At 35.7% G+C, this 12,992-nt stretch overlaps 1 protein-coding gene across 3 annotated transcripts in view; it reads right to left on the bottom strand.

Moving 5' to 3' along the window:
* GRID2 (glutamate ionotropic receptor delta type subunit 2) overlaps positions 1 to 12,992 on the bottom strand; it is a 1,741,897-nt gene that overhangs the window by 294,806 nt on the left and 1,434,099 nt on the right. For 2 of the 3 annotated variants that reach the window (XM_072624913.1, XM_072624915.1), the window contains one exon: positions 7,368 to 7,509. In XM_072624913.1, the coding sequence (XP_072481014.1) occupies positions 7,368 to 7,509 (142 nt within the window). The remainder of the gene's footprint in view (positions 1 to 7,367; positions 7,510 to 12,992) is intronic. The other variant, XM_072624914.1, reaches the window with a different exon arrangement.

The following is a 12,992-nucleotide window of genomic DNA, read 5'->3' as shown; positions in this document are numbered from 1 at the left end:
GTGAATTATCTTTCCTTCCCAGGAGAGTGTAATGGGTGTGATGGGTTATTGTTTCATATTTTAAGTATTTTTCAACTTCAACTTATGAAATGTTTGTATCTGAGCAGTTCTTTTCTACTAAAGGAAATAAATAGAGTTGGGATTGAGAATTGGGTCAGTTATTCCATTGGTACAGGGAGCTCCTAAGTGAGGAAATTTGATTTACCCATGCAGGTTGGCACTTTCACTACTACAATTTAAAGTCCTGGTCAGTCATTCAAATAAGCATTTATTAAGGACCTTCTATGTGGAAGGCATTATGCCAAGTGCTGAGGATACAAAGAATGGCCAAAGACAGTCCCTACTCTCAGGGTATTCACTTCCTACTAGGGCAAATAACATGCAAACAATTATATAAAAATGAGTTACATATAGGGTAAATAGGAAATAATCAAAGGATGGAAGGTACCAGAATTAAGAAAAATAAGAAAGGTTTCCTGTAGAAGATGTGGTTTTAGTTTGGAATTGAAAGAGGTCAGGGAAGCCAGGAAGTGGAGATGAGAATGGAGAGCATTCTACACATAAGAGGACAGGCAGAGCAAATGTCTGGTGTTGAGAGGCAGAATGTTTTATTAGGTGAACAATAAAGAGACGAGGGTAACTATTCTGAATAGTACATGGTAGGCAGTATAATGTGTAAGAAGACTGGAAGGGTAGGATCAGGAGCTAGACTATGAAGGACTTTGAATGCCAAAAACAAGATTTTGTATTTGATCCTGAAAGTGATAAGGAACCACTAAAGTTTAGTAAGTGGTGACACAGTCAGACTTTGTGCTTTAGAAAAACACTTTGGCAGCTGAATGGAAAGACAGATTGTAGTAGGGAGAGACTTGTGGCAGACTAACTAATAGGTTATTTCAACAGGTGAGAGGAAATGAGGGTCTTTACTAGGTTGGTAGTAGTATTAGAGGAGAGAAGGAGGTATGTATGAGAGATGTTTAAAAGGTAAAACTGACAGCACTGGTGATAGACAAGATATGGTGGGATGAGATAGTGAGTAGTCAAAAGTGACACCCTGACTGTGCAGACTGAGGGATTGGGAGGAAGATGGTATCTTTGACAGTAAGAAGAAAGTTTGGAAGTAGAGGGAATTTAGGGGAAAGTTATGGGTTCTATTTTGAATAGTTTGAGTTTAAGATGTCTACTGGACATTGATTCAGTTTGAGGTGTCTGAATAGCAGGTAGAGATGTTAAATTTGAGGTCAGTAGAGATTTGGGGGCAAGATAGTAGATTTGAGAATCACAGTCATAGAGATGATATCTAAATTCATGGAAGCTGATGAAATCAACAAATGAAGTAGTATAAAAGGAGAAGAGAAAAAGGCTCAGGTCAGAGCCCTGTGGGGCACCAACAGTTAATGGGGAGTGATGTGGATGAGAATATAGCTATGGAGAGGGAGGAATGATTAGATACATAGGAAGAGACCTAGCTAAGAATAACATCCTGATAACCGAGAAAGAACAGACTATAAGTAGAAGAGGGTGGTTGACAGGGTTAAAGGCTGCAGAGAGGTCAAGAAGGGTGAATCGGGTTTGGTAATTAAAAGATCATTATTAACTTTGGTGAGAGCAATTTTGTTTGAGTGATGAAATTAGAGGCCAGATCATAGAGCATTAATAAGAGAGTGAGAAGAGAGGAAGTGGAACCATTTATAATAAATAGCCTTCTCAAACACAAAAGGCAGAAGAACTATGGAATGATAGCAGGGAAGGAAGGATCAAGTGAGAGGATTTTATTGTTGTAGCTTTTCTATTTTTTATTTTTAGATTGAGGGAGATATGGACACATTTATAGGCAGTATAGGAACGGCCAGCAGGCAAGGAGAGATTAAAGATAAATGAGAGAGTGGGGATGTTAGCGCAGGCAATCTGCTAGAGGAGACTGGATGGAATGGGAACACTTGTACAGGTGGGGAGATTTGCCTTATAAGGAGTAGGGCTACCTTTTCATGTGAGACCTGGCTGAAGAAGACAGACAGAAAGTGACGGAAAGCATCTATGTGATATGAGATGAAAAGGGGAGAAGGGCAAGCTCTTAGGAGAATGGTCTCAAACTTTTCAGTAAAATGTTTGGTGAAATTCTTAGCTGAGATAGTACTGTGGGAGGCTTAAAAAGGGAAGAGAATGCTTGGAAGAGCCATTGTGGAATAGCAAGTTGATTAGGGAAGTAGTAGTAAGTAGTACAGCAGTAAGGATCTTGTCGATGTTCCATAACATAAATTTTTAGTGGACCTAGTCAGAAGAGTTGCATGATTTTCCGTACCTTTATTCAGAAGTATGTGTGGAGGAGTGAAGGCAGTGGATTATGGGTGTGAGTCAAGACTAAAGCTTGGAGCAGCACAATTAATGATACAATGAAGGGAAAAGGGACTAAAGAGAAGAGGGCAGTGTGTAGTTGAAATGGTTTACCAAGAGGTCAAGTTGGAGAAAGCAGAAGAATGTGGTCAGTATAGAGGCAATTACCTGGGACAGAACTGGGATATTAAAGGATTAAAATCACAGTTTGAATGAAGATCAGAGTTTCATATAGAAAGTCAGAAGGAGAGGTATAAAAATTCATGCCATAGGATTACAGGATTTTGAAAGTTGAAAGGAGCCTTATCTTTCAGTCCAACCCATACTTGAAAGAAATCTCCACTATAACATATCTCACAGATGTTCACTTGTGAGGCTTTTTAACACAGGATGAGCTTAGAAAGCTCCACTGAGGGACACTTTTAACACTTCTCGAGCCAATCCATTTCACTTCTGGACAATGTTGAAAGAGAAAGTACAGGAGTTCCAGAAACTTATGTACTTCTGCTTCATTGACTGAACTAAAGTCTTTGACTATGTGGATCACAACCAAATTGGTCAAGTCCTAAAAAAGGGATGGGAGTACCAGATCATTTTACCTGTTTCCTGAGGAACTAAGCAGGCCAAGTAGCAATAATTAGAACAAAACATGGAACAGCTGATTGGTTTATGGTTAGAAAAGGAGTATGATAAGGCTATACATTGTCACCTCATTTATTTAACTTTTAGGCAGAGTACATAACAAGAAATGCTGGACTAGATGAATCAAAAGCTGGAATTAAGGTTGCTGGGAGAAATACTAGTAATCTCAGATATGTAGATGGTATCAATGTGATGACAAGAATTAAGAAGCCTCTTGATAAGAGTAAAAGAGGAAATTGTAAAAGCTGACTTGAAGCTTAGCATAAAAACAAATAAAAAATAAAGATTGTGACAAATGGTCTTCATTTTCTGGCAAATAGAGGGAGAAGAAAGAATGCATTGTCAGATTTTATATTTTTGGGTTCAAAGGTCACTGCAGATGGTGACTGCAGCCATGAAATTAAAATACGCTTGCTCCTTAGAGGGAAAACTATGAAAAATCTGGACAGCATGCTAAAAAGCAGAGACATTACCTTGCAAAAAAAGTTCATATAGTCAAAGCTATGGTTTTTTCCAGTAGCAACGTATGACTGTGAAAATTGAACTATAAGGAAAGCTGAGTCCTGCAGAGTCAATACTTTTGAATTGTGGTGCTGGAGAAAACTTTTGAGAGTCCTTTGGACAGCAAGGAGATCAAATTAGCCAATACTTAAAGAAATTAATTCAGGCTTTTCACTGGAAGGTAGAAAACTGAAGAATAAGCTTAAATACTTTTTACACAATAAGAAAAGAAGATGGGACTCATTGGAAAAAACCCTGATGTTGAAAAAAGATTGAGGTCAAGAGGAAAAAGGATTGGTAGTGGTGGAGATGGATAGATAGTGTCATGGAAACAGTGGACATGAACTTGGATAGACTTCAAGAATTGCTGAAGGATAGAAAGGCCTGGTGTACTATGGTCCATGGGTTCGTAAATAGTCAGACACAGCTGAACAACAACAACCAAAAGCTCTCCTTGACATATTTTCTATGTGACCTGTCCAAGTCACTCAACCACACATTACCCCAGTTGCTGATAAGCATCAAAAAAAGTGATCACTAGATCAATAGATTCAGAGCTTAAAGGGATCTGAGGCCATTTATTCCAACTTCTTTCTGTATGGACAAGAAAATTCTTTCCTGAGAGGAAAGATGAGTTGCCCAATGTTATTCAGGTTATGCATATCAGAGGCAGTTTTTTAACCCAAGATCAGTGATCTTTCTATCATACCTCAATGAAATTATATGTCTGGGCAAAAGCAAATCAACACATACACAATACAAAACAACATAAACCCTCTCATAAAATTTGTACAAGTGAACACAGTACAACAAAATATATAGTGGTGGGTTGAAATCTATTTTAATACAGACTAAGCTTATTTACAAAAATAGGGTGCTCAACAGCAATGGTACTTCTAAGTCTAAAGATATTAATGTACGTAATTGGTCTAGTGTGAACTTTATTTAGATAATGGTTACTGCGAATAATACTGAAAAAATTGACTTTGTTTGAAGCTGTCTGTGACTTATACCAGAGCAAAGGGAATTTCACCAGCATCACTCTGGTAGAGATCCATTTTAGCAATATCCCCTGTGGGGTGGCTGCCAATAGGGAAAAGGCTGCTCCATTTCACATGCATTAGAAAGCAACTAGCCACGTGTTGTCTTTTAGTGAGAGTGAGGAAACAAAATTGTGACCAGGGACTTGGGGGAGCTATATTTTTCCTTCAGGAATTGATCAGAATATTGGAAACACCTTCTCCACCTGTACCAATCTGTTATGTGACATTACATCATGGAGCAGCATGCAGTATGTTGAGTTATTGAATCATGAAATAAATGGAAATTAAGCTCCTGTTTTTCTTTTTTTGTTTCCCACCTCCACCCCATGGTTGAATACCCCCCTGGTTAGGGATGAGGGTGAAGGTGTGAAAGAACTTTGGTGTTTTTGACAAATGGAGAATTAGGCTGGATTGATTTTGAGCACAGAGTGTAATTCTGTTACAATTATTCAAATTCCTACAAAGAAACAGATTTGACTTCTCCTTCCAAACCATGCAGAATTTATGTCAATCATCCAGCCAAAGAAGGTCATTTTTCTCTCCCTAGATGACATATCCTATTTTTATATTCCTTGCCATTTCTGCTCAGTAGAAGTTATTCTGGGAATGGAGTATGGTAGGTACTAATATGTCAACTTCACAGAAAATGCTAGCTAGAAAGAGTAGGCATTGTCACATCCTTCCAACAGGAGAGAGAAGCGAACTAAATAGGTTAAAGAGATTAAGACATGTGTCCCTGCTTTCATTTGGAGAAGAATTTTGTAAGACAAATTGATCTTTGAAACTCTCAAGGCTATTTCCTGGAAGTATTTTTGGCAATGGTATTTTGAAACAGCTGAAATATAAATGTTTGTTTGTTTCATAGGGGAACAGGGATCTTTCCCCCAACCCTTATTCTGATCTAATTCTGCTCTGCCAAATTGGTCTGTACATAAGATTAGGAAGAATGGCATTTATCACATCCCCTGGTGACTTGTAAAAATGTCAGCGGGCACAGAAGGGAAATAGAGAAGAAAAAAGGAACTTTGAGAGATCCAAAGGATGGCAAAGTATTTTCTGAGTCAGGATTCTAATCTTTCCACTGCTGCATTCTTTATTTTCAGTTAACCAACTTTGAGATATCCAGAATCAGATAGGAATATGAGGCTATCTTACTCTATCGAATAAGAATTAAACAAATGTCTGTTGAATTGAAAAAATACTTGGGAGTAAGTTGTTCATTTCTATATCAGGACATCTAACTGTTTTTCTTGAGGAGAGCTTTTGGTTAGGGTCAGGATGCATTAGTAATTTTAAAATATATTAGTTATATATCAATTTCTGTCAAGGATTTCTGAATCATACATATACATACATGTCTTCATTGTGACATGGAGATGGGATTTCAATGTGGCATCAATCCGGTCAAGGTATTCTCTTATAGATTACTTAACATTAGTGTTTTAAATGGATGGCATAGACCAGAACAGGAGGAAAGTTAGCATTATTCAGTATTATCACCACTGCCTTATAAACTACTTGATATATGCTTTGATTTGAGGATGAGTAATTAGCATAGTATTCTTATAGGAATGACAACCCACTTTCAATTATAATCTATCTTCCTGCACTAAGTTGTCAATTTACTCATGGCCAATCGGAGATGATGAAAAACACTTTATTCCTTTTTAGAGGCAACTAACTCTGCTTCTTATTTTTAAAATAATTTGCAATAAATGAATAGTTTAGTGGTTATTTGTTAACCTTTACATTATTTTTTTAAAGGAACTATATTTGTCTGCCAAGGTAACTTGGATCCCTAATGGGTTCAAATGATTCTGATTTGGAGCTACAGCAGTAATTAGTGACACAGTACTGGGCTTCTTTGAAAGCATAGCGATATTCAGTGAAGGAACACATTGCCATTGGAAGTAGAAAACCAGATTCTTAAAAAATCTCCTTTTGATATACTTAGCTTGAAGTTGCTATGGCCTTAGTAATGCACCAAATGTGGTGCTTTATCTATGGTCTTTTTGAACATAACTCTATGTTCTAGTTCTCACCAATTTTTGTGAATTTGGACATGAAAATATGTTCTTCTCTAGTGGTCAGAGTAACTCTTTAAACCAATTTCAAACTTCTATTTGAATCTTCTCAAGATTTTTCTCAGGAATTGAATTGTTCGGGAATGTGAAAATCCCTGTTTCAAAATAGTTTAACATTTACATTTTTAAAAATGAATGAGACATAACATAACATTTTAGTTCAGAGTGGATTCTCTTTTTTGTCTTTAAACTATTCAAATGTTTATATTATTAAGACCATAATAAAAAAATAAAAAATACAGTTAAGAAAGACAAAAAGATAATCTGATCTAAGATATCATGCTGGACATCTTTTCTCTCAGAGAAATTTATATATGCAGATGCTATCCATCCTTGCCAAATTTCTACAAAGATGGCATACCCATCCCTTCGATCCTACCCCTAGTAGATTCTTGGACATGGAGTCAGGAAGACTTGAGTTCAAACTTGGTCTCAGACACTTCCAAACTTTGCCTCTCTAGGCAAGTTAACCTTGCAACCTCAATTTTCTCATCTGTAAAATGGAGATATAATAGCATCTGCCTCCTAGTGTTGTTTTAGAGATCTGATGAGATAACATTTGTAAGGTACTTTGCAAAACTCAAGATGTTACATTAAGACTAGTTATTGTTGATTATTATATTTTGATTTATGAAATAATATAAGTATTTCCATAACATAGTAGAATAAAAAGGATGACCACCACCACCACTACCACCATCACCACCACCATCATCATCGTTGTCATACTCATCATCTACCAGCATCATTTGTGTCTACTTACTGGATGGTGCTTTCAATTCGTGTGATGGTGAGGAAAGCTGCCAGGTTGGCTGTGTATGATGAGATGACAATTAATGCAAAGAGCCACCAAGCTCCCATCATCATTCGAGTGGCCAGGGTTGTGTAAGGGACTTCACCACCTGCTGGTCAGAAAAAGACAGTTTAGCATGTTAATCCATTGAAAAAGCAATGCGTAATGATTGAGTTCTTAGAATGTCCAGAATGCTCTAAGAACAAAGCATTTTAGGGGCAGTGATGCCTGCATCATTAATGCCAATATAGTCATCAAAAACTAGATAACAGGAGACACAGAAATCTTGATCACTTACTATACTCATAGACTGGATTCTCTGCTTTCATATGAGGGTGCTGTGAGCTAAGTTAAGAAACCTTTAAATTACCTAGTTACAGTATGCTTCTGGTGATTATTTCCCCTCAGAGATTTATAAAGATCACTGTTTTTAGCGTAAGAAGTTAAAAAATTTTTTTCCTTCTAGAGATATGCTGATCAGAAGTTAAGCAGTTCTGGTGATTTATGAGATCATGCCATGCATGATATGTCTTCCTGCCCAAGTAAGTGTAGTTAAAAGAGCTGGATTGCACAAAAAACTTAATAGTCAATCAACCAATATTTATTGCCTACTATTTCTCTGAATTTTAAATGTAGTTTGAGCACAACCTGATCAATACCTCTTTAGCATATAGTGTCTATATAATAAGATTTAGAGCTGTAATAGACCTTAGAGATCATGTTATAGGTATAAATACAGTTGAGTAGTTTAATTGCTAATTTTCACAATAGCTTTCTGTAAAACTATGGAAAGACATTTTTGACATCCTGCCCTCCCCACCACCCTGTCAATGCATTCACTTTTCAAAAGAAAAGAGCAAGAGGAAGGTGACAATTATTTGAAAACCCATGTGACTTTTTTGAGGGAAATTAATTGCGTATATATATAGAAAAAATATCTGTATGATATCTCCAACTAAAGATCAAATGCTAATAAAGTAATCAATAAGGGAAGAACAATTTGAAAAATCATGAATTATTCTTCTGGTTAACTTTCTGTTCTCAAGGATAATTATTAATTTGATTAAAATAAGGATCAGATTTTTTCCATCAATAAGATAATGCATTTTGTGTAAATTCAAGAAGTATATAAGGTAGGTTATGCCAGAAAATTGGTTTACTGAAACAAAAATTAAGAAACACCCATAACTAATAGGGTGATTCATACCATTTTCACAACTTAATGGAATTAAAGAGTTAGGTTTATAAACAGTTGGAAGACTACTGGATTTGGGAGTAGAGGATGAGGATGTGAATCATGATTCTGCTACTTAATGTCCTACATTAAAAATTTGTTGGTCTCTCTGGATGTCATTTTTCTGATTGGCAAACTATGGAATTGGGATGACTTGGTTTTTCAGATCTCTTCAAATCCAGTCCTAGAATCATTTGAGTTTGGGAAACATCTACAGAGATTTTTATTGCATTAAAAAGGGCTGAAGTTACACAGGAGAAGCTTACTAAACTACATAAACTTAAAAATAGTTACTGTATATTTTATCCTATTCATAAATACAGGTTATAGAAATAGAATATCTTATCCTAAGGCAAGATCATGGAAAATGTGATAGAACTACCTTGGCCAAACTAATATTTGAGACTTAACAGTCTTAGGATACTTAGTTTTGTTATTATAATTTTTTTCTTTCTTGTTGCTTAGCACTATACATTCTGAGAAAGTCATCTGATTTCTATAAGGCTTTAGAATTTACATTCCTTGCTCTCCTCTCAAAAAGCCTCATCACTTCTCACCTAGACTACTGCAGCAGCCTTCTAATTTGTTTGTCCACTACAATCCATCTTACTCTAAGCTGTCAAAGTGATTTTCGTGAAGTATAGGTCTGCTCATGTTACCCTTTTCTCTAAAACCATTTAACTCCAATGGCTTCCTATTACCTCCAGGAACAAATATAAAATGTTCTGTCTCTTTAAAACCTTTACAGACTTTCTACCTTTCACTATACTTAACAAACTTTTTGTAATTTACAAACATGATAATATTCACAGAAATCCTGAAAAAAAGTTTTATCATCATTTTAACATTTGAAAAAACTCCAGCTCTGAGATGTTGTGACTTGCCCAGTTTTACACAACTCGAGCCAGTTTTCTTTCTATTGCAATATCAACCACATTAATTAACTTATACATCCAACAAATACTCACTAGACAAAATGCAAACAATTGAAAGTAGAGAATTCTTAAGAGAACGGCAGCTTTTGAGAGTGATTAAGAATATGGTGCTGCGAAATACAATTTGAAAAAGGACAGAGATGTAACTTGACAGCCAGGTAAAATTGTATTTGTGCAAAGTCTTGTAATTAATGAAAAAGTTTTAATTGAAAATATGGGTAAAGGAAAGAAACTTCCTCATATAATTGCCAAGACGTGTGTGTATATATATATATATATATATATATATATATATATATATATATATGTATATCTTCCTCATATAATTGTCAAGACATGTGTGTGTATATATATATATATAATATATATATATATATGAAATCTTCCTCATATAATTTTCAAGATATATATATATATGTATATCTCTTCATATAATTGTTCAGATACCAGAGACAAAAGCAAATATACCACAAGAAGTAGAGTTGAGCAGAAAGGGCCAGTAATTCACAGGATCATATAATTTAAAAGAGACTCAGAAATAAAATTTTAGATGTTTATATTTAAATGTGCAAAGTATGGGTCATAAGCAAGGGTAAGTAGAACGCCTCATTCATGTAGGTAAATTCAAAATAACTATCATTAGACTTCATGGGATGACTGGAATAGCATTTTTAAAGGGTATGTCTTTGCTCAAAAGATACAGAATAATTAATGAGGTGGTTGAATACAATTTTAACATTAAGATTTACTCATGAGGAAATTCAGGAATCAGAGCAGAGAATTATGGTGGAAAATATTTGGGTTTAGAGCATAGAGGTAGCAACAAAATAACTCCTTGGTGGAGGAGTTCAGTAAGTGGTTCAGGCTTCATCTTCAGCCCAAATCCTGGTCTTCTTATCCTTGGGAATCTTAGTTTACATGTCAATTTCTTCTCACTTCCTGGACTTCCCTGCTTCGTACCCTCCTCAGATGTTTTGAACTACTACTTAACTGTAACTTGGCTACATGTGGGTTGATAATAACTGTGATTTTTCTATGACAAACCTCTCTTAAACTGTAGATGATGGGAATTTGTTGTTCTTCCACCTCTACCCATGCTTTGTTCCTCTTAAAAATTTTCTCTGTCCTCATGATAAATTCTCATTCCAGCCCTCTCTTTCCCATGTTATCCTTGTTTCTCTCCTCTGACTTCAAACTTTTCCTTTAAAAATCATAATATTCTAGTTAACTTCCATCCTCAGATTCCTTGTCCCGTTGTCCTGTCACCTCTCATTCCTTTCCAAAGCCCAGCTTTAATTATTCATATTAGTCTTTCTTTCCACTTCTCTTATAAATACTGTTGGAAGAAATTAAATAACCTTGGAAACTAGAGAAACTAAAGTTTTATGCTGCTCAACTGGACTCTCCATAGCAGTATTTTTACTCTTTCCAGGTTGATTAAACTCTTTGAATCCCTTATGATGACTGTACCAAATCTTCTCTTTTCTTTTTAAAATTATCAACGTTATCCCCTTCCTTTTTTCTCAACAGATCTCACTGAAAAAAATTTGTTCCCCAATTGATAAATGGTCAAAGGATATGAACAGGCAGTTTTCAGAGGAAGAAATTAAAGATATCTGTAATCATAAGAAAAAATGTTCTAAATCACTATTGATTAGAGAGATGCAAATCAAAACAACTCTGAAGTACCATGTCACACCCATCAGATTGGCTAACATGACAGAACAGGAAGATGATAAATGTTGGAGAGGATGTGGGAGAGTTGAAACACTAATTTATTGCTGGTGGGGCTGTAAGCTGATCCAACCATTCTGGAGGGCAATTTGGAACTATGCCCAAAGGGCTACAAAAATATGCATACCCTTTGACCCAGTAACACCACTTCTAGGATTGTATCCCCAAGAGATCATAAAAATAGAAAAGGGTCCCACATGTACAAAAATATGTATAGCAGCTCTCTTTGTGGTGGCCAAAAACTGGAAATCAAGGTGACGCCCATCAATTGGGGAATGGCTCAGCAAGTTGTGGTATATGAATGTAATGGAATACTATTGTGCTGTGAGAAAAGATGAACAGGAAGACTTCAGAGAAGATGGAAAGACTTATATGAACTGATGCTGAGTGAAAGGAGCAGAACCAGGAGAACTTTGTACACAGCAACAACCACAATGTGCAAGGAATTTTTCTGGAAGACTTAGTACTTCATTGACATGCTTGGACTTAAAAAATTTCCAATTGACTCTTGAGGCAAAATGCCTTCCACATCCAGAGAAAGAACTATGGAATTGAATTGCAGATAGAAATAGGCCATTTTCTTTTGTATTATGTTTTGTTTTGTTTTATGGTTTCTCACATTCATTTTAATTATTCTATTCAACATGCATTTAATAGGAATGTATATGTAGAACCTGTATAAGATTATACTCCACCTCAGGGAGGGAGTGGGGATGGAGAGGGGAATGAGGGAGAGAGAGTGGAAAAAAAATCTAAGATATATGGAAGTGATTGTGGAACACTGAAAAAAAATAAAATGTTTCAATTAAAAGAAAAAAAAGAAAAAATAAAGGAGATCCAAAGAAATGCTAAAGAAAATAATACCTTTAAAAACAGACCAACTCAGATGACAAAAGAGGTCCAAAAAGCCAGTGAGGAGAAGAATGCTTTAAAAGCAGAAGTGGCCAAATGGAAAAGGAGGTTCAAAAGCTCACTGAATAAAATAGTCCTTTAAAAATAAGAATGGAACAGATGGAAGCTAATGACTTTATGACAAACCAAGAAATTATAAAACAAAACCAAAGGGATGAAAAAAAGAAGACAATGTGAAATATCTCAGCTTACCTGGGAAAACAGGTTCAGGAGAGATAACTTAAAAATGATTGGTCTACCTGAAAACCATGGTAAAAAAAAAAAGCCTAGACATTTTCCAAGAAATTCTTAAGGAAAACTGCTTGGATATTCTAGAACCGAGGGTAAAATAAAAATGGAAAGAATTCACTGACCACCTCCTGAAAGAGATCCCAAAAGGAAAACTCCTTGGAATAGGCTACTCCTGGCAGCCAAATTACAAAGTTCCCAGCTCAAGGAGAAACTATTAGAAGCAACCAGAAAGAAACAATTCAAGTTTTGTGGAAATACAGTAAGGATAACACAGGATTTAGCAGCTTCTACACTAAGGGACTGAAGGGCTTGGAATATGATATTCTGGAGGTCAAAGGAGATAGAATTAAAACCAAGAATCACCTAACTAGAAAAATTGAGTATAATACTTCAGGGGAAAAAGTGAAATTTCAATGAAACAGGGGACTGCTAAGCATTTGGGTTGAAAAAACCAGAGCTGAATAGAAAATCTGACTTTTAGATACAAGAATCAAGAGAAACATGAAAAGGTAAACATGAAAGAGAAGCCTTAAGGAACTCATGAAAGTT

This window comes from Notamacropus eugenii, chromosome 7, assembly GCF_028372415.1.
Source record: "Notamacropus eugenii isolate mMacEug1 chromosome 7, mMacEug1.pri_v2, whole genome shotgun sequence".
Lineage (NCBI taxonomy): Eukaryota > Metazoa > Chordata > Mammalia > Diprotodontia > Macropodidae > Notamacropus > Notamacropus eugenii.
The sequence above is the reverse complement of the archived record's forward strand: the minus strand, read 5'-3'. Positions and strand labels throughout refer to the sequence as shown.